Source organism: Candida orthopsilosis (assembly GCF_000315875.1).
Source record: "Candida orthopsilosis Co 90-125, chromosome 4 draft sequence".
Lineage (NCBI taxonomy): Eukaryota > Fungi > Ascomycota > Pichiomycetes > Serinales > Debaryomycetaceae > Lodderomyces > Lodderomyces orthopsilosis.
The window spans coordinates 1,239,271-1,266,145 of record NC_018297.1 but is presented as its reverse complement, the minus strand read 5'-3'; the positions used below and the strand labels follow the sequence as shown (position 1 = coordinate 1,266,145).

Below are 26,875 nucleotides of genomic sequence, written 5' to 3'. Positions count from 1 at the left end.
GATAAGTTCCGAATAAAGATTTAGTTTCCCTCTTAATAAGAATAATCTTCCCGTTATTCGTAATAATTCTTGTTCTGTTGATGTGATTCGTTTACCACTGGACAAGACCTCGGAGTATTTTCTTGTAAGGGTGAGGAATTCGTTTAATTGAGTTTCCAAGGTGGATACTCAGGTGGATCTACTGATTTCAATGCCATATACAGACATATCTGGCAATTTCTTGCTAGGATTATTTCCTTGAACTACCAAGATTTCTCCATTATATCACTGCTTCCGTTATTTAAAGGTTCTTTTGGAAAATGGGTTAGTGCTATCTAGTCCAACTCTTCACTTTTGAAATCGTCAAATTTTGACTCCACCGCACCTTCAAGTTTGGATAAAAGCTTGCTGATAATCTCATCTTCAGTGAAATCACACCCCACAAAAGTCCCATTATACAAGACTATAAGATTCCGTGACGCTATTTCGATATTTATCGCTTCGCCAAAGTACTCTTACCTCGTCAGGTACCACCAGTGCAGATTTACTCGTCCAATGAAATAACCAATGTATAAACTTGGAGCTTAAACTCAATGCAGAGTTCTCTGCATATTTTCTCATGAAGTCCAACCATGAGTCACAATCTCCAATTTCAAAGTAGAGCCCAATTGCTAATGAGTGTGACACTATTTTGATTTATCACTTACAATTTGACTATTTTATATATTAACCATAGCCAGGTATACCCAAAAGCAGCAAACGAAATGGCAATATTCAAAATTACCCACAAGTCAGGATACTTTGCTGGTGGATCAAAGGTGAAATCAACAAAATGATAAACAATCATCGCAATATAAGTTATCCAAATCACCAAATTGTTCAAATTGAAAGATTTAAATGAAGGAATAACATGCTTGAACCCAATTAACCAATTGATTAGTATGGATGTTACAAAATATTGTAATATCAAATCATCCTTTTTAAGTAATGGATATAAACTGAAAGTTGCCACATTATTGATCCATTGTATGACGGTGATATCGTGAGGATTAATTAAAAGAAGTAGTAAAATTGGACACAAGGGAAGTAGAATCGACTTTTCATGAACTTGATAAGAAAATAAATAAAATGATAAAGCATTGTAGGCAAATCCATACAACATTGCCGATATACGTCTTTTGTCGCTGTCGCTGTCGTTGTTGTTGTTGTTGTTATTGTTGCTGTCATTGTAGCTGTCATTGTAGCTTCTGTTATTGGCTGATGATGTACTTTTCAATTTGTAGAAAATGTAGACATTAATTGGAATAATCGATAATAATGTAGCTGCTAATGCCAATTGGGAAAGTTGTGATGACGAAACTAAATCTCGATATTTGACCAACACATTGGTTGTACACCAGAAATTAGCAACTTTGTCTTCGAATAGACCCCTATTGAATGGGAATATACGATGAACAATTTGTGGTAAAGTTGTTTTCCAATTGGAGGCAAAGGGAAGTAAGTAAATGAATTGAGTGACAATGACCGACAATCCCACCGATACCAAATCTTTAAAGTTTTCCAATTGACTCAATATGTAGAAAAAGATAAATACTGAATAGTATAATCCCATTTGTTTGAAATTGATACAACTAACAAACCATATACTAGCCATCACCAAGTGGTTTTGCACCAATTCGATAATTGCATAAATAAAGCAACCCAACATGACAGAATTATATTGAAAATGTCCATGATCAATTAACACTAAATGTGGTTGAGTTAAAATAATCAAGGCAAATATTATTTGATCCATTCGACTTAGATTAAACTTTTTGCCAAATATATTGGCTAATAATAAGATTCCGGGAATATAACAAATCAATTCACTAATAATACTAGTAACTCTCATAAAAAACCTTAAATCATCAGTTTCCAATCCATGTGAAGAATTCAATGCAAACCAATTGAAATTGATAGTTGAGCCAATTTTACCCAATATCCAGCTATGATAAGCAGTTAGTGGTGGATAGTCCAATCCCCAATATTGAAGATCAAAAAAATACCAACGAGAAGTTGGTAAGTTGATTGTTAGTTCCATCCAATGTCGTTGTGCTTCAAAGTCACCATGCATTGGTGGGGTTTTGTAGCCTGAGTGACCACCTAGACCCACTGCAGTTCGTAGTATAATCGAACTTAAGATGAGGATGTATCTTGCTGCCCATTGGTCGGGTGCTTTTTCAAAATAATGCAATAAGTCATAGACTGGTGAGTTGGTGAATATACTTTTCGCATGAGTAGTCGGTGCAGTTGACTTAGATTTAAGTGGCCTGGGTTCGACATTAGTAGATTGAGTAGGCTTATTCTCTTGTTTGCCTAATTTCTTCTTAGTTTTGGCCATATGGAGTAGAGTGGGGTGTATGTTGTATGTTGTATGTTGTGTGGGCTGGTGAAATATAATGTTGTATTATGTGTTTTCACTGAGTCTCTCTGTTTCTTTATTTTTTTCCTTCTCAGTAAAACTCAACAAAAATTTCTTTCGCATCGAAAATTGGTTCTGGTAAACTCTCGAGTTGTTACAACTACAATAATTGTGTAAAGAATCTTGCGTACAATCGATTGATCTTCCCCTCCTACCTTCCTCCCCCTCCCCCCACACAACCCACTGTAGAACACTTCCGTCAAAGTTATCACTCTAACTATACAAGTATATAATTATACAATTATACGAATCCCATTAGCTTGACACACCCCATAGAAGTAGAAAAGTAAACATGAATATGAGATTGCCAACTGTCCTTGAAAAAAAAAAGTGTGCAAGTGTACTTACTAGTACACCACTGTGTTGTAATCAGAATGAGATCGCCAAACTCTATCGAAGATGAATAATAGACAGAGAACAACATTTACCGGTGAGATAAACTAAAGAATTGATCACATGACTATGTTTTTGATTTTCGTCTTTGTTTTTATTCTGGAGACGCGTCTCCTTCTTTTCCCTTCTTTTCCCTTCTTCATAATAACATTATATAATCTTTTGTATTGTACAATAGTTACAGTATAAGATATGCATTTGATTGAGTGTTTTAGCTACTGAGAGCATTGCATATGTATATCGTATCAAGGGTGTGTCTATACATTTTAGTTGTTTGTTATATGCTAATCTTATGTTTGACGTAATGCAAATGTATTCAACAAGATTTTGAGTAACACAAAGTACACGACATTTCTGCAACAGAAATAGAAACAACACGCATACACAGAATACACAATAAAACACAGTAGCTAATATATAAGCCGTACTACAGTAGATAATCAGTTTATAAACATACAGGCAAACATTCTATACTATTTCAATGTAGATCCACAATTCCTATATTGGCTGCTGTTACTTACTTACTAAAACATAGTCAGTCAAAGTTACATTTATATACATACTAATCTGTAACATCTCTTTATAATGGTTTTCATTTCCTATTTTGTATTTTCATATTCAATAGAAATCGCGTTATCTTAAAATTTTTTCTTTTTTTTTTTTCTTTTAGTTGGAATCTTACAACCACTAATACAACACACACATACACACATACACACACGACACTCAAGGTATAAACACAGAAGATACACAAGGAGTTACAGTGCAAGTATCATGGAACAGTCAAGTCCTTACAACTATTCTCAAGGTATAAAACATGCTAGTGTAGCATCAAGTGTTTATTCCCCAATTCAAACGGAATTTGTACCAGAGTCTAATGCTATAATGGAAGAAGACGAAGACGAAGACGAAGACGAAGACGAAGCAGAGCAACAACAAGAACAGCCACCACAACATACTCAAGAGAACAGTGTTGACGAAATTGAAGAGGTAAGTGCTACCTCAGATGAGTCAGATGGTCAAAGTGACGATGAGACTGTTTCACATGATGGAGTGAACAATGATGAGGATCGAAATGGTCTCATAGCTGATAGATCAACCCAGACTATTCAAACCTTTATGACAGCAAACACACGATTAAATGCAGAAAACATATCACAAACTAATGCTACTGGTAGCAGATCTAGTTTGACTCCCTCAACTAATGAAAGCTCAAATAATTCAGCAACACAATTGTTGGACCCATTGGACACCGATGCTACACCTGTACTTACAAATGCCGCTACTAATACCGATAAAACTCCAATTGTATCACCTGATGGATTTGTTCAAACTGGAATTGAACAGACGACAGCATCACTCCCTCAAAGAAAATTATCTAAAAAGTTCAAGAGACTTTCAATGAAATTACAAAACGCCACTGCATCAGAGAATTCGTCACAATTTATGAGCAATTTTCAACAAAACATTGAAAGGGCAAATAATAATCATAAGCGTCAGAGTCAGAGTCAAAGCCAGGGCCAGAATCAAACGACGAATAATATTTCTGATAGAACCAGTACTTACTACACGAAGATTACAGAAAGGACAAGTCAGGACATTCACACTAAACCGGAATTGTTTCACCACAATAAATCGCACTATGATACTGACGATGCGGCAAGCTCAGTTTTAAAAAATGACCAACATTCGGAACTAAGTTCAGTGAGTAGTAGGGCATCAAGTACGCGGAGTCAAAACTCAATCAACCATGACGATTTTGATGACAAGTCCTCCACTTCTTCGACAAATATTGCTTGGAATAATAATTCATCAAGCTATAATCTAAGAGGATCATTGGTCGGTGGCGACGAGGAAGTGCCTGTTCGAAGAGATTTAATTGAAACACCAACAAAGGAAAAATTCAAATTATACAACAAATCCAACGCCAATTTGTCTGAACAAGGTGGTCTCAATATCATATATGATCTGAATAAAGAAGTTCCTTCAACGAATGATTTGAATCCTAAAAGTAAATCTGTTGATCTTTTGGAAGAGGAAGAAGATTTATCTTCATTGTTTATTCGGGCATTACACGCATTTGATTCATCAACTTTACAATCAGAGTCGGACTCCTCCATATGTTTATCATTTGCTAAGGATGACTTGGCATTTGTACATACAATTGATGAATCTGGATGGGGTGAAGTGACTCTTATTGAATCATTAGAAAGAGGGTGGATACCAATGAACTATTTTACAACCGCAGTTGCTGAACGTGATTCATCGGAAGAGGACGAAGATGAAGACAAACTTGAAGATGAAGAGGTTGAAGAACAGGAGGAAGAAAATGAGGCATTACCAAATAGTCACTACATTAAGCCATTGTTTCATGCATGTGGGAAATTCTTGATGAATCCATTGAGTCACCGAAATAGAAAAGGTCGCTACACTTTCTCCATTCGTGTTGTGAACTCTATCCGTGATGGTGTTCGTGTCCTCCTTCAACAAACGGACTGTTTGTCAAGATCCAATGAAATTGTAACAAAGAGACAAGTTGTCCGTAAAGCACGTAAATCATTACTAGCTGATTGGTACAACTTAATGGTCAAAGCTAATGAGTTCAAAGGTACATCAAATTTCAGCAAGATTGAAATTTTAACATTGATGGTTTATCAAGTGACAAGAAAAGCTACTGAATTTTTAGAAGTATGGTCAATTGAAAGCAAACAAATTGTGAAACGAGCTAATGAACGGAAATTACACGACGATTTGAACAATTATCCCCTCTTGGAAGACCCACCATTGGCTAAGCAAAGAATTACCGAAATCAATGGCATATTGTATTCGTATTTGGGATTGATAATTGGAAGAATGGATTTAATTGAACACAATCAAGTTGGATGTGAAATTTTAGAAACTTTGGCTCATCAAATCATATTATTACTTCGAGAGCTCTTGTTTATATCCAAGACTGGGTCTGATTTCAGCTTGCAAAAACCCGACGATTTGGATAATTCATTAGATGGGTTGTTATCATTGGTTAGCGATTTGGTTACAGGAGTGAAGAGCTTAGTCGTTAAGACTATAAACGAAGGCGATGTCAGTGGTGTGAAAAATTTCGATGGAAATAGAGATTACTTTTATACACAAGAAGGTGGAGATCTACTTCAAATTGCAGCCAAGATGATTAAAGCCGTTGGACATACGGTTGCTTCGGTGAGAAAATTGCTTGATATAACTGGTGATTTCAAATTGAATTCGGAAAGATCTTATCCTGATTATTTGAAAATGAGAATTGAACCTCAAGACTTTGTCAGACGATGCATGAAGGGTATTAAAGCAACCAAAGGTAAACCAGTTGAAACCAACCTGGCAGCTAGTAAACCTTATAAAGCTAATCGTTATTCCATGGTTAGATCAGGTAAAAGTGGTGAATTGGGAATCACCGAAAGTGGACAGAGCTTGTTGCAACACTTTGAAGACTCACCATTTACAGCCTCAGCAGCTGAATTCGAACCATTCACATCTACATCGGGCGGGGGCGATTTAACAAGCAACAACGACGAGAACCTCAAGAATGAGTTATTAACTGATAAAAATGGATTTTTTCTTGGTGGATCCTTTAAAGGATTGGTTTACACGCTTACAAATGAACAATCACCACCTGAATATTTCTACGTCTCCACTTTTTTCATCTGCTTCAGAAATTTCGCCAATGGTATGGACTTGATTGAGGAGTTGGTTGCTAGATTTGAAGCTAATCGCGGACAAGTTGAAGATATTAACTTGGCATTAAGGTTGAAAAATCGAAGAAAATTGATTGTTAAGATGTTTCAACTATGGATGGAAAGTTATTGGAATCAAGATTCCGATTATAGTCTCTTAACCACCATGATCAATTTCTTCAATGAAGGTGTGAGCCCCATCTTGCCACTTGATGCACTTGAATTGATTGAGATTGGTGCTAAGTTATCAACAAACCCTTTGATTGAAAATAGAGCAAGACGTACCAAACCAACTAAACAGTTGGTTGAAAGAAACATTGTGTTGAATTCCACCCTGGGTCAATTGGATTTCCAATCCTTGAGTGATGGCGACTATGATTTGTCAAGAGTTAGCTCCAATGCATCTAATAGGCAATCTTTGCCATTACCCTCAGGAGCCACCCCGTCCAACTCCTTGCTCACGTTAACACAAACTGCCACGATTGAGAAAATCATCATGACATATAGATCAATCTTGAAGGATAGTTGGTGTTCAGCCAAGTACTTGTCCTCGTACAAACCATTGAACTTGTCTAATTTGTTGTCCCATTTCGCTATTGTTTGTGAACAAAATTGGGTATTATCGAATTACAGGCCCAACTTGTTAGATTTCAATGCGTTGGAAGTTGCCAAACAATTGACATTGATTGAATCAAACATTTTCTGTTCAATCAAACCGGACGAATTGTTGAATCAAAACTTCACCAACAAAAGAGCTCATTTGAGACTATCGCCAAACGTTAGATTATCCCTCTTGTTTACTAACTGTTTATCAAATTACGTTTTGGAATCAATTTTACAACCGAATTCATCAATGAAAGAAAGAGTCAATACTCTAAAAGTTTGGCTCAAGGTTGCAATCTCGTCACTATACTTGCGAAACTTTAATGGTTTAGCAGCGATCACTACTGCTTTACAAAGTCATTTAATTACAAGGATTGATGATTTATGGACAACATTACTGCAGAAATACGTCGACTTGTATCAATATTTGTCCTCGATTATAAGTATGGAGAAAAATTATTCAACTTATAGAAACAAGATTCGTAATTTGTTATCATCAGGAGAGTCATTACCTATAGTACCATACATCAATTTGTTCATTTCCGATATAACAACAACAACTGAAGGAATACCAAAGTATATCCCATCACAAAATTTCTTATCAAGTAAAGTGATTAATTTTCAAAAGTATTCCAAGATTGTTAAAATTATAGCCGATTTACAATCTTTACAAAATCCATATAGCCTTGAGAACCAAACGGGGAGTCTGGCAGAATATAGGGTTCAAGAATTGCCATCGTTACAAGAATTAATTTTGTTGGAACTTTGGAAAGTGAATATCTTGCACAAGGTTGATGATGATCGTGGGTGGAAATTGAGTTGCGATGTATTGAAAAAATAAAATAGTATAAATACAAATACGTAAAGATATGAACATAATGCAGATTCTGAGTGTAGGATCTATTGGTTACTTACTGAAGACACTTCTCCTAACAAAAAACACCAGCTTAGTGGACAAGCGCAACTTGCATTCTTTCTCCAAAGCCAACAGCATCGTTTCTGTCTGCATGCACATTTTCACTCAAATACCTGAATCAACCCCTTCACACCCTCCTCTGCTATTCACTGAGAAACAAGTGAGTCAAACTGACTCCAAACCTGTTGTAAAAATCGAGATAATCGCCTGTGTTGATTCAATTCCTTCTGTGCATTTTCCAAAAAATCTCGTGGTAATTGAGGACTTGTTTCTTCAATTTGATAATCTTCGCCACCAAGATTCATAACAACAGAAAAATTACGTTCAAGATTATTGGGATCAAGATTGAAAAAACTTAATTTGATTTGGTCATCATTTACTGGTTCAATTCTCATTCCAGAAAATAAACCATAGACCAAGGCCAGATTAAGATGCGATTGCATTCGTTGATCGTATGCATCAAATGAGGATTCGAGTTCTACCTGCACCCTTTCTTTTTCTTCATTTAATTTTTCAATTTGGGCATTTATCTGGCTTCTTTTTTCACGAAGTTCGATCGTTTCCTGGCAATCTTTGTAAACCACCGCCTCATTTTCTTTGAGCTTTTTCATCACTGCATTTGCTTTTTGTTGCACAGAGGATTCTTTTGGCGATAATGCATCAAGTTGTCTTCGTAATTCTTCGTTGGTACTTTTCTGTTCAATCGTTTGCTGCCGGTGAATATGTGCTTCCTGGGAAAACTTGGCTTGTTTCTCTGAAAGTGTTTTGTCCACAATTACCAAGAATTTGGCCATTTCTACTTTCAAAGCGTCGTATTCATTGAGCTTGTTTTGGATTCCCTCGCGTGCTAGTTGGATTCGATTATCATTCATGGTTACTGTGATGAGAGGATTTATGGAAATGTTATTGTCGTTTTACTCCGTAGTAGATTACTTTCTGTTTGTGGTTAATGGCTTTAATCGGTATATCCGTGTTACCTTTATATATATCGTATAGTAGTAATTAGTGTCTGTGATGGAGTGTAATATGGTTTCCTTGTGAGGTTTTGTTTTGATTTTCAAAATTTTGTTTACGCATGCACACCTGCGCATGAATATAGACGCGCACAAAATTGTCATGAGTCAAATCCATCTTTTCTTACAAGGTGATAATTGCTTACTACGTATTCAGCCTGGTAGACTAAATTAATTTCACTCATAGCTACCATCAGTGTATGACAATATATGGTAATTAGGTGAAAGCTCAGTCTTTTATAAACGCGTAAATAAACCCACTTTATATTTTGATTTCCTTCGGTATAAACATTTCATAGTCTTCAGCCATTATTCGCAACCAACCAAAAACGGTGCTTCAAGTATATCCGCTTTACATAAACGGTTCTCCCGAAGTACCAGATATATATCCTTTTCGGAAGTTTGTTCCAAAGTCCCTAAGATATCCACTTTGGAATTTTGTGGATGCAAACACTTTATATCTTCCATTTGGAATACAGCACTGCCCCTCAATTTGCAACACTTCGTTAGCGTAATGCACCAAAGTATCGGAATTAAGAGTAACTTTCCCTCAATAAACGACGTTTTTATCGATTACTCGCGGATAATTGAGTTATCAATTTTATTCTTTTATAAAAACATTTGTTTTTGTTACGTTGAGGGATCCTTTCATACAAAATTGGTAATCAAAGTTAATCCGATTCTCAAGGATTTGATTCTTCGAAAATGTGAAAAAAAAAAGAATGAGGAGTTTCCTAAAACAAATTTTGCGCTTTTACCACAATATCTCAATTTTGACTCCTTTTGCAATACCCATATGTAACTATTTTGTCTGGTATGGTAGTATCTCCGCACTTTCTTCAGACATTTTTCAAGTGTCGTAACTAGAAATATCAGACACAATTTATAGAGACATAAATTTGAAGTGTCACAGAAATTACTATAAAAGTCAATCAACCTGGCAGTGACAATTTAAACAGTAGCTAACAACATATTGTCCTAACAGAGATAAATCAACCTATATAGATAGAGTACACACAAGCACAATACTACATATACAATTGTACTTCAATTATCTACACCACAGATTGAGCTGATTGAAACTTACACAAGACACACCCTTGTTATATTGAAAGATTTATAGGGGCCAAGAGTGAGTCAAAGGAAGAATGTGACTTGTTTAACCTGCTACTTAACTACTTAGGCTCAAATGTCATGGCGAAGTGCCTACAATCCGCTTTGCCGTGGTTTTCATATTAGTATGATGTTTCGCTATCATTGCTTGAGAGAAACCACGAATCTTTCTCTTGTACCATTATTAGCTACACCGCTGTGAATTACAGGAAATTAACACGGACAGGAGTTACAATGGTTCAATTGAGAACATACCATATAACGGAGAATCGATCTTGATATTTTGCTATGTGTGTTCAACAATTGATGCGTTGCTAAAATCTACCAATCGGTAAAGATGCCAGCTGGTCCATAAACACTTGATTGGAGTGTTTTTTAAAGGGTGTGGGTTCGACATCGATGTTAATGCCAGTTTTGAGGATGCTTGCTTCCGAATGACAACTAAATGGTGACTTGGGAAAGCGTTCGCATATTTATTGACACTTTGCAGGTTTCACTTAAAAGGGGGTTGTTGTTTGTTGCAAATTTCGATTATCCCTTTATCCCCCTTAAGGGTACCGAGACAGATCTTTTGGGTCACACTTCTCCAATTAGTATATCGCAGGTTAGGAGACAGTTACCACAAATACCACAAATACCTAAAATACTACAATTATGAGTTGAGGCAATGATCGATGATTACCAAGAGAAGATACCCACAGCAAATAATATTGTATTCACCTCGATTCACAATTGCTCGAGAAGCAGAAACCCCAGGTATGCTACCTGGCAGATCAGTGTTCAAATTGAAAGATCAAAGGAATGTAGATTGTGTTGGGTGCTATACCAAGAGTTGGCGTTTTGGAGCCTAATAAAGTGAATCTTATAGGTCCTGCCATTTAGTTATTGTTCGATGTTGGTGCATGGATGATAAATGGTGTTTTTGCTAAACACCATTGAAGGCATCATTTGCTAAACCCGATGCCAGTTAAGGTAATACTTGTTTGGAATTGATGTAATTAGTTCAAAGAAAGGACTAGAAGGTGTTTAGTGCTTAAATTGATGCTGCTTAATTCCGTGGTCAATTGTTCAACTGAAATTTCCAAATGGTACCTCCACGAACTTTAAAGACAGGCTGCCTCAAGAATATTTTGCATAGAGAATAGAATCCCACTACATAGAGATTATAGAATACACAAGACACTTTTAACTTGTACATTTTACTAAATTATACCATACGCACCTTTTGCGTGGGTCACGAACCCACATCCCGACCGTTGAAAGTTTTGCATACTCTTTGAAGCTCAGACAAGGGTTGAATTTTCGAAATGTTAATGACCACAAAAAAGTTGAATCACTAGAGCATATATACTAAATTAAATTATTTAACGTTGGAAATGTATTTATAGGTTTTGAGCTCGGTATTTCTCAATAAGGTTCTAAACAATCAGTTAAAACAAATAGTTAGAAGTTCCAAACCCCTCCCGTCTCGAATCTAATTTATCGACCATCATGTTCTTCTGTATGCCTCTTCCTCATTAACCTCTTAATATTATCAAAAGCCTGGTCCGTTGTTATATTGGATTCGTAGCTGAAGTTTTTGCGCAAATAGTTTTCTTGCTGTTGCTTGTAAGATGGATCTCGCAAAATATTTCTCAAATGATCATCAAACTCGGCAGCTGGGATCAATTTACCTGTAACTGGGCATTTTATCTTCTCCATGGAGCTCGATTGTGAACTCGACTTTTTCGATGCATTTCCAGTTGACCTCTGTTTCAATCTTGTTGTTCCAGCTGCCCTAATCTTCATTCCCTTGAAAGGTGCAGGACTAATATTGTCACTTTCGGGCGGCTCTACAGCATCGGGAGTTGGAGAATTTGCAACATCTGAGGTTTTATCTTCTATTACTTGGACAACTGGTTTTGATTTAGGTAGTTTTATATCTTGACTTTTTGCCGTAAGAGATCGTTTTAATAGATCATCCCTATTCAACGGAGTACTCAATTCTTTAACCATGTCGATTTCATCAAATTTCACCAACTCAACAATCGTAAAGTCTTGCCATTCAATCAGCGCAAAATGAATCCTTTTTTGTAGTAGTTGTTCATCCTGTCTTTTTCTTTGTACTTTGTTCTGCTTTCTATATTGTGCCCTGTCATATGCCTTTGTCAAAATTGCAAGACTGGTGTTCCCCACATCATCCAAAGTATTTGACAAATCTTTCCTTACAGGGTTGAATTGGTCTGAAAACGCTTGCCTCACAGATTTATACTGGGAGACGTACGTTTGAAATAAGGTATGCAACGAGTGTTGTGGCTTAAGAAAGTCAAATTGTGCATGACGTCCCAAATCCTCTTCATGTTTAAAAAGCCCTTTAATCTTTTCCTCCCCGTTTACAGAGATGTACAAAGCCGTTGTCTTGATGATCTGTAAGTCTCGTTCACATATACTAGGGAAATTGTCAATCAAAAACTCCAAATCTCTTGGCTTCGGTATGGCGATATCACCAATACTCGTGTTATCTGTCTTTGTTTCCTTTATATCATCTACAAGTGAGCTCGAGTATGACTGTAGAGCCCATACGTAGTATTGGTGGAACTCATCATCTGGTTTTAAAAAGTTGAATTGACTGTTCCTATTGTTCTTCAATAATCTTTCTTCAAAAGATTTACCGTTCTTTTGGATATACAGGACAGACTTTTCGATAATGTCTTTAACTTCCTTTGGAGGAACTGGTATATTTTCAGGTGCAGCTGATGTCATTGATGATTAATTAAGTATGTTGAAAATAGTTTCGCGCAACGTGATTTTCTGCAAGACAATCTTCAAGCAGCACATCACTATGCACCAATTTCACTGACTACTGATTATGATGAAAGGTTATCTTTCACGGAAAGACATAACATTGAATTCTAGAGGAGGATATCTTTTCACCTGTACGTAAAACTTCATTTCTGGCTCATTCTCCTAAGAAGAACTCTTCAGTGTCGTGTCGCAAATTATACCATGCTGACAAATTTCTGTGACGCAACAACAATGAAGATTAACTCCAACTCACAACTATTCATTCTTCGCCACCTCTCACGCACCCAATCTTAAGACCTGGTGGAATGGTCACCGACAGTGGCAAGAGAGAGTCCATCCGACTACTTACGTTCAACACATGGGGCCTAAAATTAGTTTCGAAACACAGAAAGCAAAGATTGCGGGCAATTGCCAACAAGTTAGCTAACCCAGAAGATGCAAGCGACGATTATGACATTGTTGCTTTGCAAGAAGTTTGGTGCGAGGAAGATTGGCAGTACTTGGATCAAGTGTGCAGGGAAAGATATCCTTTCAGACGATTCTTCAAGGCCGGTATAATTAGTGGTCCTGGGTTATGTGTCTTATCGAAAATTCCCATTACAGAAACCTTCCTATATCGCTTTCCCATCAATGGGCGTCCATCAGCATTTTTCAGGGGTGATTGGTATGTTGGGAAAAGCATTGCTGTCACTATGTTTCAATCGCATAGATCTGAAAGCTTGCCAATAGCTTTACTAAACAGTCATATGCATGCACCTTATGGCCATGGTGATGCAAGCTACTCAACCCATAGAGCGTGTCAAGCGTGGGATTTTGCCAAAATAGTGAGAATGTTGAAAAAAGCAGGGTATGCTGTGATTCAAGTAGGTGATTTAAACTCCAAACCAGAGTCACTACCTTATAAGATATTTACAATTGAAGGGGGATTGAGTGATTCGTGGAATGTATTGCATGAGGAAATAGTTGTGCTCACTCAACAGTTGGGTAAATTGACTCCAGAGGAACAGATATCGGTTGCAGGGGTAACGTGCAACTCGCGATTGAATACTTGGAGAAAGGAAAGGCCCATGACCGATGCTTGCCGATTGGATTATGCACTAATAGATGCTAACCTTATTGTTCCAGTGGATGCAAAAGTAATGTTTACTGAAACATTGCCCCCGCCGTTAAGATGTTCATTTTCAGACCACTTTGCATACTTTGCAGAGTTTAAAGTAGAGTCAAGAGGGTTGGATAGCAAAGTTGGGGATCATTTATCCGCTGAAAGGGAAGCCGTTTATAAGGAGCTTCTTGCTGAAATAAATCACTACAGAAAGTACACAATACCATTTCAAGCCAGGTGGAGAAAACTTCATTTTATATTGTCCATTCTAGTAGTGATTGGAATGCATGTTGCGATTGTATTTGTTTCAAACGTTGCCGGTTGGATATCAGTCTTGTTTCTATTTGCAACCACCATTGTTCTGATAACGGGTTTGTTGAATGGGTTGATTTGGTCTTTGGGGGTAAGGTCCGAACTGAGAGCACTTCAAGAGGTGCAAATGGAAGTTGAAGATGCATTTGTTTATATGAGAGATTTCCTGCATAAGAGTTAGCTTGTTTTATGGATATATATATATATATATATATATATATATATATATATTTTTTTTTTTTTTTTTTTTTTTTTTTTTTTTTTTTTTTTTTTTTTTTTTTTTTTTTTTTTTTTTTTTTTTTTTTTTTTTTTTTTTTTTTTTTTTTTTTTTTTTTTTTTTTTTTTTTTTTTTTTTTTTTTTTTTTTTTTTTTTTTTTTTTTTTTTTTTTTTTTTTTTTTTTTTTTTTTTTTTTTTTTTTTTTTTTTTTTTTTTTTTTTTTTTTTTATATATATAATGTTTAAATATTGACGTTATGTTTGGGGAATCTTCTAATAGGCTTCTCTATTGAGTTTTGGCTTTGCGATATCCCATGGTCCTTGTAATTCGTTCTTGTATCTCTGCAAGGATAAGAAATACGCTGGCATCAAGAACATGGCAACAAAAACCGACAAAAGCCAATAAAGTAGGAATTTGTAGTTGACGAGTTTGTAAATCCAGTAATCCACCAAGATAAAAGTTGAAAAAGCCGAAACATAATGTAGGTATTTGAGCTTCCTGTTTTGACGTAGAGTTGCATCATATAATGGTAGTAATATGTTAGCTTGGACAGCAAATAGCATAAACACAAACACCTGTGACGTTGAATTTAGTCGTGATGCCAATACAATAGCATTACTGACTGAAATATTGGTGGATATAGTAGGTTTGTATACTTTTGTGGAGGAGTATTCATAAAATACCGAGTTGACGATGCATAAAATCAGCGAAATAGCCCAGATGGAATCAGATGAAGTAGATTTTGTTAAGGATTTGAGTATAGGGGAAACAATTAAGATCATGAACGATATCAAAACGAATGATTTAAGATTTAAGTTGGATCTCGAAATTGAAGAGAGCAGGTAATGGTAACGCAAAAGACCATATATGAACACACACATGGTTGTGCTAAAAGCTGTTGGTATAACAGGATCCCAACCTTTGGCATAAATTCCAATGAACATCAAGTCCACAAGCAAAATACATGATATATAAAACACAATCAAAATGAAGTCATCGACCAACTGAAAATACGAGTATTTAGCCACAGTGGTGTTTCTTTTCAATTGTGATAAAAACGAAACATCGGTGTAGTTGTCTGGGTACGGTTGTTTCAAGTATAGCAATTTCTTCCATGGAGCTTTGGTCGGACGGGTTGTCGAATGATTTTGAATAGATGAGGCGCATATTGGCTCCGAACCATCGAATGAATCTAATACAAGAGTCTCATTGATATCAATTATAGGGCTAGCGCCACTTCCTATTGCTAGGTCGCTCATGCATTGACTAGGATTATTGACTTTTGGCAAAATTGAAGAGTGGTGCGCCAAACAAGAAACAAAAAACACTTCGTATTTTTAACTTGATAAACCCCATCCGTATGGAGCATAGTATGCGAAGATGAATGCCAACATCAAACCCACCAAGTCCAATAATTTGACCGTGCCGAAGTCGCAACACTCATACTCAACGTCATTTTCATCAAACATATCGCCCCAGTACTTTCTTCCAAATAACAACATATCAAAGACCAATTCCCGATCAGGAGCTGCTAGTGCATATAGACTATCCAGAACCAATACCAATACCACTTCAGATGCATATATTGCGAACATTGACAACCAAAGTCTTCAAAGTATTGATCAAATCCCCAGTGCCAAACCGAGTGTCACTTATCTGGACAAACTATGGACCCAAATTGATGTTTTGGACGATGTCAAACGAATGGCAGAGGACTCCAAAGTAAGAGATACCTTATTTAACGAAAAATACATCCAGCAATTGGCCAAGTTGAAAGAACTGCAGGACCACCTACTACAAACCATGTCAGCCCTACAAATTGAGGATACAAACACCAACGAGGTACAAAAGCAACAGTTATACCAGTTAAAGACTGCCGAAATAGCAAGCAAAGCAGAAGGCTCTCATGACGAAGCTACAAAGTCGTCAAAGAGTGAAAGCTCGGCACAAGACTCACATGTGAACGAAAATGAACAAAGAGATACCGGGGAAGGAAGTATTGAATCAAGTAAAGAGTTGATGTTGACTACAGAAGAGCAGGAAAAGGTTGACAAGTTTTTTGCAGCCAATGACGAAGAATACGACTCTGAAGATGAGACCGACTTTCAGAGTCAAACAATATACAACAAGGAGGTGTTTGATGAAATCAATAGGTATGTTCAACAAGTGAAACAGGACTTGCGTGGATTAGGGGATGCAATGAAGGAGTGTAGTGGTAACAAAGATACAACGTAATGGGGTGAATGAACAAGACAATTGGACAAGTCCTTGCTGTCGGATAAGACTGGTGAGATTTTGAAAAACAGGACGAATGTACTCCGATATGATGTGCAAAAAAAAGCCAAGATACGCGATTATAGTGGAGAAACAATGTTGCCGTGTTTGTGTATTCCAGTTTCCATTATTTTGTTTTCCCATGGGGAATTCATTGGATGAAAGTGCTGGAACACTTTTCGTATGGAATCTTACCTGCATAATACACGAATGCACATATAGTTACTGAAGCAGTCACGTATGAGGCCCACTTCATGAGATGATAGAAAAACATGTATTGTTCTAGTAGTTATTAACATCAAGAAGTTCTTTCCCCGGTGGGGCACAGTATATTTATTACTCAATTAAGTGAGGTTTACTATTAAGATCACCCCTATTTATCTGGAAAAGTATATATATTTATATGCAACAGTTTATAATAGTCTTTCTAGTAATTGACTAAATATGTAAAAAGTAAAATTAATCCGAGAATTTACACATCACACAAATCCGCTTTTTAGTTTCTTTTTTCTTTTGTAGGTGTAAAGTGTTGGAGGATTTGAGAATGATGTTTTTCCGAGAATACAATGAATTCTACAACAGCATAATATGCATTGGAAGTAGGTTACCCGTTATAAGCTTCAGGTGTGCAACAAGTTAAAGTATTTGGTCATGTATCAACAAAAAACATGTTACATGGTTTCAAATTAAGCCCGTATACATAATATAGATCTACAATGATAAGTGATCAGATGATCTGTAGATATAATGTATGTGTGTGTACTTTTGCACAATTCGGACTTGAGTTGTTCCGATTTGTGTTTTGTTGTTGAGATTGAAAAAAATTATCAACTACAATTTTTCATCCATATAAATACTCCAACTTCCATTCAATTGCGTAAAAGCTCAGTCTCAAATACTGATCTTTAATTCGATATCAAGCCCTCACTTTACATACTCATTTAACAAGCAAAGAGATTAATCCCACTGTTGGTGTATTACTTTTCCTCGAATTTTAGCAATCGTTTGTAACTCTATATTAATAATGGTTCACTTAGGCCCCAAACCTCCTCAACATAGAAAAGGTACATTCACAGATGTTCCACCAGAATTATTAAAGGTGGTGAAAGACTTGGAACAAGAATTTTCAGTTAGTGGTGAAACATTGAGAAAAATTGTTGATCATTTCATTACTGAATTAGATAAAGGATTATCCAAGAAAGGTGGTAATATCCCTATGATTCCTGGTTGGGTTATGGATTACCCCACTGGTGAAGAAACAGGTGATTACATTGCCATTGATTTAGGTGGAACAAACTTGAGAGTTGTTTTGGTTAAATTGGGTGGAAATAGAGATTTCGATACCACTCAATCAAAATTTCCCTTACCAGAACATATGAGAACTGCCAAGAGTGAAGAACTTTGGTCATTTATTGCTGATTGTTTGAAAAAATTTGTTGACGACCTTTATCCAGAAGGTTGTAAAGAACCATTACCTTTGGGTTTCACATTTAGTTACCCTGCAAGTCAAAACAGTATCACTGAGGCCGTATTGCAAAGATGGACCAAAGGTTGGGCAATTGAAGGAGTTGAGGGTAAAGATGTTGCTCCAATGTTGCAAGATGCTATAAAGAAAGTTGGTGTTCCAATCAAAGTAGTGGCTATTATCAATGATACTGTGGGAACTTTGGTTGCATCAAGATATACTGATCCAGAAGCCAAATTGGGATTGATTTTTGGAACTGGTGTCAATGGTGCTTACTACGATGTTGTCAAAGATATTCCAAAATTGGAAGGTAAAACTGCTGATGATGTGGACCCGGATTCACCAATGGCTATCAATTGTGAATATGGATCTTTTGATAATGAGTTGGTGGTTCTTCCAAGAACTAAATATGATGTTAGAGTTGATAAAGAATCCCCAAGACCAGGCCAACAATCATTTGAAAAGATGAACTCAGGATATTATCTTGGTGAACTTTTGAGATTAGTATTGTTGGACTTGACTGAAGAAAGACACCTTATCTTTAAAGGACAAAGTTTGGATAAATTGAACGAACCATACATTTTAGACACATCATTCCCAGCCAAGATAGAAGAAGATCCATTTGAAAATTTGGAAGATGTTGCCGAATTATTCCAAGCTCAATTGGGTATTCAAACCACTGTTGCTGAACGTAAAGTGATTCGTCGTATTGCTGAATTGATAGGAGAAAGATCGGCAAGATTATCAGTTTGTGGTATTGCAGCAATCTGCAAGAAAAGAGGTTACAAGACTGCTCATTGTGCTGCTGATGGATCAGTTTATCAGAAATATCCTGAATTCAAAACCAGAGCTGCAAAGAGTTTAAGAGATATTTTTCAATGGCCAGATGATTTGAAAGAGGATCCAATTGTTATTGTTCCAGCTGAAGATGGCAGTGGTGTTGGTGCAGCCATCATTGCTGCATTGACTGAAAACAGATTGAAAGAAGGTAAATCCGTTGGTGTTAGAAAGAATTAAAGATGATTAGGCCGTACATCTGTAATGAATTTTGCATTGCATCGTTTCTAAAGAGAATCTACATATCTGTAAATAATAGCTTGGAAAATGACTTGACGTTTTATTAGACTTAAACATTGTTATAAGATTGATGAGATTGAAGTTTTATTTAATTGCAACTCTGAATTGTTTTCCAGAGGTTGATCTCTACCCCCTTTCAACCTTCCTTGTAATGACAGGGTATGCAGTTCACACTTCTCTTCTTGTTCAGAGAGTCATGCTTATTTGGTTCACTAAGGGAAACTGTGTTACCAAAAATCCCAGCCTCTATGTTATTGAAAAAGTATAAATAGTGCTGCAAATCCCACACTCACTCCATTTTCCCAAAAGTTTATTTTCTGCCTAGATTTGGTGCCTATTATTTGACCTTATATAGCAAGGATTGGCCCTTGAATGTCCATTGTTTAAGGATATGTTAGATTTATTTCAGAATTATCCCTTCTGGTCTTTACAAACAGAATAGGATCATGATTAGATGAAATATCCATGGTATTTGTAACTATATTTGGAGAAGGGTGAATTTACTGCCAGACTTTGAGGTGTATTGATTGGGTGACTGAGCTGCTTATTCTAATTGAAGTTAAAGATGTGATATTAAGGGGCTTTAGAAATTTGCACCGTAACGATCACAACTTCGATCAATCAAAGATGGGTACTGCTAATTTGTTTTGAAATGAAAAAAAAGTTGTAGAACTTATACATCTCTTTACTCGATCTGATTCCTAACAAAAGTTCTGTTCTCTAAAGTGAGCATTGTAACCTATATGCTTGTACAGACAGTTTTGATGAAAGCTTTACTCGCTAACTGTTTACAGCTTACACTTGTACTAAATCTTATTGATCTCTCTAAACCTTTCCAACAATTCATTGATCCTCTTTTTGCGCAATGACAATTCACCTTTGGTTTCAGAACTTCCACTAGCACTAGCACCGCCACCACTTGAAACCCCTTGTACCCCACAAACAGTCAATCGATTCCTCAATGTCATAAATGTACTTGATTGTGGTAAAATCATCAATATTCCATATAGGGTCTTGTACAAAAATGGATAATTCTCTGGCTCAAGTAATTGCAATCTCAATTTGATGAAAATCGGCAGTTCCAAAAGCTGAATAAGTACATCCAATTGGGTTAGTAGTTGAGATGTGACTTCCAATTCGGACAAATTTTTGATTATGAGATATGACAATTCATAATTTGATGTTAGTAAGCAAAGAGCAATGGCACTAGGAGGATTGAAACACCAACTTTTGAATAATGTAGCAAATAGTGACCAATCCTTCAGTGATGACAAATCCAAGTTTTTCAATTTTTTTCTGAAGGGTGACAATTCACTTGATGTGAGGAGAATATTGTTCAAAGTGACAACTAATACATTGGCAAATTCCAAATTAGATTGGTCTTGTACTTCTAAATCATGTTTGGCATGTTTGTCACTACTATGACGAATTTGACGGTTGTTTTGATCTGGTTGTGTCTTTTGATTCGCTTTCTGTGGTGGTTGTTGATGGTAGTGTTGTTGTAATACTTCAGACAACGTAGTGAATATAATCTCCGAATCCAAACAGAGACACAACTTCCTAATGATGAATTCAACCTTGATTGATTTCTCATATCCCTCCAATTGAATCAATTTGAGTAACTTGATGATGAAATCTTTGAAAAACTCGGGATTTGATTCTGAGATTTTTGCCAACAATTGCAAAACTTTGAGAATAACTTCATTACTTGAATCGTACTTGAGTAAATTTGTCAACTCAAACTTCTCTGTTGATTGGAAGAATTTCAAAAAATCATCAGGGTTATGCTCATAGATGAAAATAAGCCATTCTAACGAAGTGATTCGCGATAACTCGCTATCAATAGTGGTGTTTATCGCCACATTTGTTGTTATCGCCGATGAAGAAAATGGCTTCAAATACTCATTTATAATCGCTGATAGTGTTTGCGGTAATTGAGTTGAATTAAAATTGACCAAACTTTCCACATTGACTCCAAATAACTCAAATGAGGACACATTTTCGTATACTTTGCTTAAAAATGCCTGCAAGCTGAAGCTAACATTAATTAGTTGGTTCTGCAATTCAAGATCTTGAGTTTGATCAGTCACGGTGATGTTTTTCAATATGACTGAAACACATTCAGGCATAGCATTAAGTACATCTTGTGGTGATACATCAACCAAAGCTTGTAGCCACTTCAAAGTGATAAATTGTACATCACAATAAGTTTCCCTTGAATCAATAAGTAAATCGTTTTTGGCTACAGTCTCCTGTTTTTCAAATTCACGTAAAAAGGAAACCAAGATGGAAATGATTTTCAGATAATCAATATAGATATCCTGACCAAATGTAACTTCATCCAGTTCTTGGTCTTCATCCCTCAACTCGGGAAGATCCAGATTTAGTTCTGTGGAATCTTGAATCGAGGAGCTTCCCTTTTTCTTGTGAATAATTGTTGTATCATAAGACTTAATACTTGCTGTATCATCTTGACTCACTTCCGCATCCTTCTGCTCCTTTTCCGCTTTATTTGGCTCTGCCATTTTCCCCTCGACACTTTCCCCTTTATTCTTGCCCCCATTTTTCGTCTTTCCCAACTCATTCAACATTTTCTTTACTTCATCCTCCCCCTCCTTACCCTTGTCCTTGTCCTTGTCCTTGTCCTTGTCCTTGTCCTTTTCCTTCTCCTTCTCCTTCTCTTTCTCTTTCTCCGCTTCCCTTTCTTGCTGCTCCTGTTTCTCTTTCCCTTCCCTTTCCTCTTGTTCTCTCAACTTGCGTTTATATTCAATCTTGACCCTCGAAATTCCCTTAATTTCATTCAAAAACACATTCAATAAGTTCTGAGTCTCCAATTTGATATCACTTGGGGCATTATTCAAAATAAACCTCACCAACGGTTTCAAAAAACTAGGCAAGAAACTAATCAATTCTAAATTAGGTATATCATCAAATAACTCAAGCCAACTGAGTAGGAACTTTTTTGTAAATGGATCAACAGTATACATTCTCTCTAATAAAGTTGGCATAAATTTTGGCAACAGGAATGCCTTTGTTGGATCTTGAGGGTTGCTCAGTTGAACGATTTCATCACTTCCTTGAGACCTCAACAAATCTTCGTACGCCAATTCCCCCTGATCTTGTTGTCCTTGCAAGTTTTGTGAATCATTTTGTTGTTGTAATATACTCACATAGCTAGTTGCTTTGGCACTAATGATATCTTTGACCAATCTATCCAAGATATCAGCTGCATTCTTGACACTACTTTCAGCATCACTCACTAATATACACAACACATCAAAAATCTCATTAATGTATAACAAAATCTCACCTCTTGCAATTTTGGCAACATTGTATAACGATTCACATGCATAGTATCGTACTCGAGCATCAGTATCGCGAAACGTGGCAAATATAGGTCGAATTATATCGTCAAGAAAATAAGCAATTGCAAATGATCCAACAGCTACTGAAACACTTCCCAATGCAGTAATTGCTCCCATTTTGGCTGAATTAGACCCACTTGTCATGGTCATTGTGGTCAATTCATGAACGATTCGATATATTGTTTGACTATCATTACGGCTCAATGCTGATTTGGTTATTGACTCAATTTGGAAAGCTGTTGCTTTTCGTTTTTCGTAAATGTGGTTGGATAGATCTTTGATTATTGACTGATCTAGGATGGGTTGTTGAGTAGACGGAGGCATTGGACGTGGCGACGTTGAGAATAGTTACTGGTAAGCAACATCTTTTTCTTGTATCAAACATTTTTGATACGCGCGATATACACTGAATACAGAAATCTCTACACTATGTTGCACCAAACCAATCTTGCTTTTGTACATACACTACTTAATCCATTATTTTTCTCTTTTTTGTAGCTGGAGAAACATTTGATAAATGACCTTCAACAACTGAATCAGATGGAGAAGGAATATAAGTGGATCTATTAGGTAATATATTTTGTAAATCAATAAGGCTTTGCTCAGAAAATTCGTCAGCCGAAGGCAATTGAATGTGAAAATTAATGTACAAATTACCACGAGGGAAACTTTCATCACTGAGCATCATGTTTTGAACAAAGTTTGGATCTTGTTTATCATTAGGTTGAACAATTTTGCCGTTATTGGATAATAACTCAGTATTTATTGGCATTCCCAATCCATGTATTACTTTTGGCTCATTGGTTTTTATAGTACCCACAATTTCTCCCTCTTGTATTTTCTCACTGTTGATAGATTGATGACCATGACAATTTATATATATTTTGAGAAATTGCCCCATGCGTAGGAAATTGGGCACCATTACTTCTCCTCCTAATAATGCAGTCTTCAAATCCAATTCATAATTCATAAACAAGTCATTATTTTTGCGTACCAAATAAGGATGAGGTGTTTGCCGAAGTTCGATAATCAAATCCCCTGGAATAATGTTTCTACCTTCATCAGATTCTCCCCTTATGATAATCACGTCACCCGACTTGGCACCTGGTGGAACGTAAACTTGAAGTATTTTAGTTTCCTCCATAAAACCTCCATTGCAGTAAATGCATCTATCCTCTGGTTTCATGTAAATACCAGCACCTTGGCAAGATGCACAAGAACTAGTTTGCTTATATTGAGCAAATTGATTATATTGAATAACCATAACTCTTCCCAGACCAAGGCATGTTTTACATGTCTTGACATTTAATCCTCCACATCCATCACAATGTAGACACTTTGTAACTTTAGGAAGTGATAGTTTGATTACTTTCCCATACATTAAATCGTGTAACGTTACTTCACACTTGTGGTGTATATCGTCACCTCTGATTAGTTGATTTTGTAGTGGTTCTCCATATGGCTTCACAACTTTCCTCATCGGTTGTTGTTGCAGTTGTTGTTGGAAGCCAGAACCACGACGCATGTTATCAAATGGTGACGCAGTGGATGTGTGAGATGCAAAAAATGAATTCGAGTTGGAAAACATAGAGTTGATGTCTTCAAACACTTGGGAGAACATGTCATTGGCAAATGGATGTTGAAAGTTGCGCCTGCTGCTACTGCTGCTGCCACCGTTGTTTCTTGATGTAGATGATGCTGTGTAAAAATGGTGAAATTGTTGTGGTGACAGAGTTTCATTGTATTGTGGTGAGTTATCGGTGGCGACAACCAGGTCTAATCCCTCTTCCCCAAATCTATCGTAAACAGATCGTTGTTTGGAATCTTTGAGTACTTCGTAAGCTCTTGTCATTTCTTTAAATTTTTCTGTCAATTGTGGATCGTGATTTGTCTTATCAGGGTGATACTTTAATGCTAGTTTTTTGTATGCTCGTGAAATCTCTTCAACGGTTGCATTAGATGTTACTGATAGTGTGTCGTATAAGTATGTTTCTCTCACCATCGTGAATGTGGCTTTCCGTAGATGTGTTGATAGGTTGTTTGTGGAAAGTGTGGCGAAATGTTCCTTCTCTTGTTCGTATTATTTGTAGGAAACGGTTCCTTGTTGACTCCTTCTCTAGTGTACAAAGTGTGAGTGGCTGTCAATGAATGATCTCGAGGAGAAGCAGACCGGACATATACGACTTGGAAGTAGCCTGAACAATAATCAGTGATGTAACCAGATTTTGATGGCGGATTTTTGACGTAGAATTTTTTTCTCCTCTTGTAGGGGCCCTTGTGTGATGTTATTTGGTCTGTGGCTTGGTGAATTTGGGGTTCTGGATCAAAAAAAGAGGGGAGTAAGTGATGGAATGGTGTGTACGGGTTTTTGTAACGTGTAGACCAAACAATAAGATAAAGAATGTTTTGGAAAGACGCAGAACACGCAAAAAACTCCAAAATAAAAAATAAAAAAGGATCAATTAGCACAATACTGTGTTTGGAAGTGATAACGGTTTAGGACAGACTGTTTGTTTGATATATTCGAGTTGAATAGTAGCCTCTAGATGATAATGTAAATATGTTTTTGAAGTTGCGATAGTCTGATAAGTGTGAATGACTGATTTCGTTTTGAAGATGTTTACTCTTGACTGACATAAATATATATCTATTGTATATGTGTCTTAGATTAATATATAACACAAGATACATATACTATACATTTTAATTCTCAATACATACATATCTGCAGTTGAATATCCTAACCAATTGAACAATTAATAACCATAATTATCAAATACTTTGTAACTGTAAGTTATATTGTATCTCTAATTCAACCGGATCATGGTGCCACCCACCTTGTACCTTTCAGTTGGTGGTAATTGGTAGATTCGGGTGTGCAGAGTCGTGGTTGCAATCACTACGAAGTACGTGCATAGTTGTTCAATTTTTGTCTTTTGCTGTACTGTGGAATATTCTTTAATCTTCTATTATAACAAAAGTAGTGTTTGTTGTTACAAAAAATGATTGTTGTTTTTTCCTATTTCTGGTAAAATAACACGACACGCGAATTTTGTGGGATAACATATAGAAATAATATGGAGCATTATGAGTAGGGTGTATGAGATAGCCTACTCCATCATACAATCGGCCACAGCTCTATTTGTTGGAAACTCAAAGGAAGGATAAAAGAGCATCCCTTCGCTTGTTGGAATTCTTATGTTACATTGTTTAAAATGTTTTGCGCTTTTTTGATTGGTAGAGCGCAAATTGTCTGCGAAAATTAGACAACCATATTCAGTGATATTTCTGTCCATTTTTACTCCTAAAAATTATAAAGGGTGAACCTTTCATCAAAAGGAAGTGGTAATTTTCAATGACGAGCCTTATCGTTAGCAGCTTTGCAATGTTGTTAAATAGCTGCAAGTATGTTTCTGGTAAGTATATTACTTGTTAAAAACAGAAATCTCAAGATTCCACCCTGTATTTCTTTTCCTTCCGCTTTCGATAAATTCATTTAATTCAATTCAGAAATGGTAACTTTTCATGCTTCGTGCAATCCCCACCCAGATTTGTGTCAACGAAAACTAAACCTCAAAGGTACTTTTTGGCGTAACTGACAAAACGCTGAGGTCAAGTTGAAATTAAGGGGCTTAGGCTTCAGGATTGAAAAGCTAATGTATAGTATAGTAAGTTTTGCAACCTGTTAAAAATGTATTGGGCCATCCCATCGTCAAAGAAGAAACAAATCACATTGTGAGGTGAATTTTAAGCCTGTTTTGTGATTGTACTTCATTGTATATGTAGCATCTATTCCAACACCCTGTTTTTGGAAGAAAAAGAAAAATTACGAAAAGAGCAAAAGCCCCCGTTATCAGTTGGCCTCCATCCTCCCTTTCCACCCCACTAGTCCCACTAATCTACACGAGTCGGCTATTTCACCCTCTTTTTTTTTTGGTTCATATTCTTACTGGTGAAGAACAAAAACAATTTTGAAAAAACTCCAGACTTTTCAAACTTCAAACGTAAAAGTATCAATTCAGTACAAATTTTCCAACAAAAAAGACCAATGAAAGCTAGAACATGAAGCATGAGAACATCTGATGAAGTTGGTA

At 36.4% G+C, this 26,875-nt stretch overlaps 10 protein-coding genes across 10 annotated transcripts; 4 read left to right on the top strand and 6 right to left on the bottom strand. All coding sequences in view use genetic code 12, as the record gives it.

Moving 5' to 3' along the window:
- Window positions 1–682: 682 nt before the first annotated feature.
- CORT_0D06230 (Alg6 glucosyltransferase) lies at window positions 683–2,359 on the bottom strand (the record flags this gene model as incomplete). Its single annotated transcript, XM_003869545.1, has 1 exon — window positions 683–2,359. One exon carries the CDS (start codon window positions 2,357–2,359, stop codon window positions 683–685), a length of 1,677 nt encoding a protein of 558 aa, XP_003869594.1.
- A 1,248-nt stretch (window positions 2,360–3,607) lies between these two features.
- CORT_0D06220 (Bud5 protein) lies at window positions 3,608–7,984 on the top strand (the record flags this gene model as incomplete). The annotated part of the gene is made up of 1 exon (XM_003869544.1): window positions 3,608–7,984. One exon carries the CDS (start codon window positions 3,608–3,610, stop codon window positions 7,982–7,984), a length of 4,377 nt encoding a protein of 1,458 aa, XP_003869593.1.
- Window positions 7,985–8,205: 221 nt separating this feature from the next.
- Window positions 8,206–8,931, bottom strand: CORT_0D06210 (hypothetical protein; the record flags this gene model as incomplete). Its single annotated transcript, XM_003869543.1, has 1 exon — window positions 8,206–8,931. One exon carries the CDS (start codon window positions 8,929–8,931, stop codon window positions 8,206–8,208), a length of 726 nt encoding a protein of 241 aa, XP_003869592.1.
- Window positions 8,932–11,664: 2,733 nt separating this feature from the next.
- On the bottom strand, window positions 11,665–12,927 carry CORT_0D06200 (hypothetical protein; the record flags this gene model as incomplete). Its single annotated transcript, XM_003869542.1, has 1 exon — window positions 11,665–12,927. One exon carries the CDS (start codon window positions 12,925–12,927, stop codon window positions 11,665–11,667), a length of 1,263 nt encoding a protein of 420 aa, XP_003869591.1.
- A 347-nt stretch (window positions 12,928–13,274) lies between these two features.
- On the top strand, window positions 13,275–14,564 carry CORT_0D06190 (Isc1 phospholipase C; the record flags this gene model as incomplete). Its single annotated transcript, XM_003869541.1, has 1 exon — window positions 13,275–14,564. The coding sequence occupies one exon, from the start codon at window positions 13,275–13,277 to the stop codon at window positions 14,562–14,564; it is 1,290 nt and encodes a 429-aa protein (XP_003869590.1).
- A 308-nt stretch (window positions 14,565–14,872) lies between these two features.
- On the bottom strand, window positions 14,873–15,859 carry CORT_0D06180 (Gpi2 protein; the record flags this gene model as incomplete). The annotated part of the gene is made up of 1 exon (XM_003869540.1): window positions 14,873–15,859. The coding sequence occupies one exon, from the start codon at window positions 15,857–15,859 to the stop codon at window positions 14,873–14,875; it is 987 nt and encodes a 328-aa protein (XP_003869589.1).
- Window positions 15,860–15,980: 121 nt separating this feature from the next.
- On the top strand, window positions 15,981–16,835 carry CORT_0D06170 (hypothetical protein; the record flags this gene model as incomplete). The annotated part of the gene is made up of 1 exon (XM_003869539.1): window positions 15,981–16,835. One exon carries the CDS (start codon window positions 15,981–15,983, stop codon window positions 16,833–16,835), a length of 855 nt encoding a protein of 284 aa, XP_003869588.1.
- Window positions 16,836–17,898: 1,063 nt separating this feature from the next.
- On the top strand, window positions 17,899–19,356 carry CORT_0D06160 (Hxk2 hexokinase II; the record flags this gene model as incomplete). Its single annotated transcript, XM_003869538.1, has 1 exon — window positions 17,899–19,356. The coding sequence occupies one exon, from the start codon at window positions 17,899–17,901 to the stop codon at window positions 19,354–19,356; it is 1,458 nt and encodes a 485-aa protein (XP_003869587.1).
- Window positions 19,357–20,222: 866 nt separating this feature from the next.
- On the bottom strand, window positions 20,223–23,105 carry CORT_0D06150 (hypothetical protein; the record flags this gene model as incomplete). Its single annotated transcript, XM_003869537.1, has 1 exon — window positions 20,223–23,105. One exon carries the CDS (start codon window positions 23,103–23,105, stop codon window positions 20,223–20,225), a length of 2,883 nt encoding a protein of 960 aa, XP_003869586.1.
- A 145-nt stretch (window positions 23,106–23,250) lies between these two features.
- On the bottom strand, window positions 23,251–24,402 carry CORT_0D06140 (hypothetical protein; the record flags this gene model as incomplete). Its single annotated transcript, XM_003869536.1, has 1 exon — window positions 23,251–24,402. The coding sequence occupies one exon, from the start codon at window positions 24,400–24,402 to the stop codon at window positions 23,251–23,253; it is 1,152 nt and encodes a 383-aa protein (XP_003869585.1).
- Between the last annotated feature and the right edge of the window lie 2,473 nt (window positions 24,403–26,875).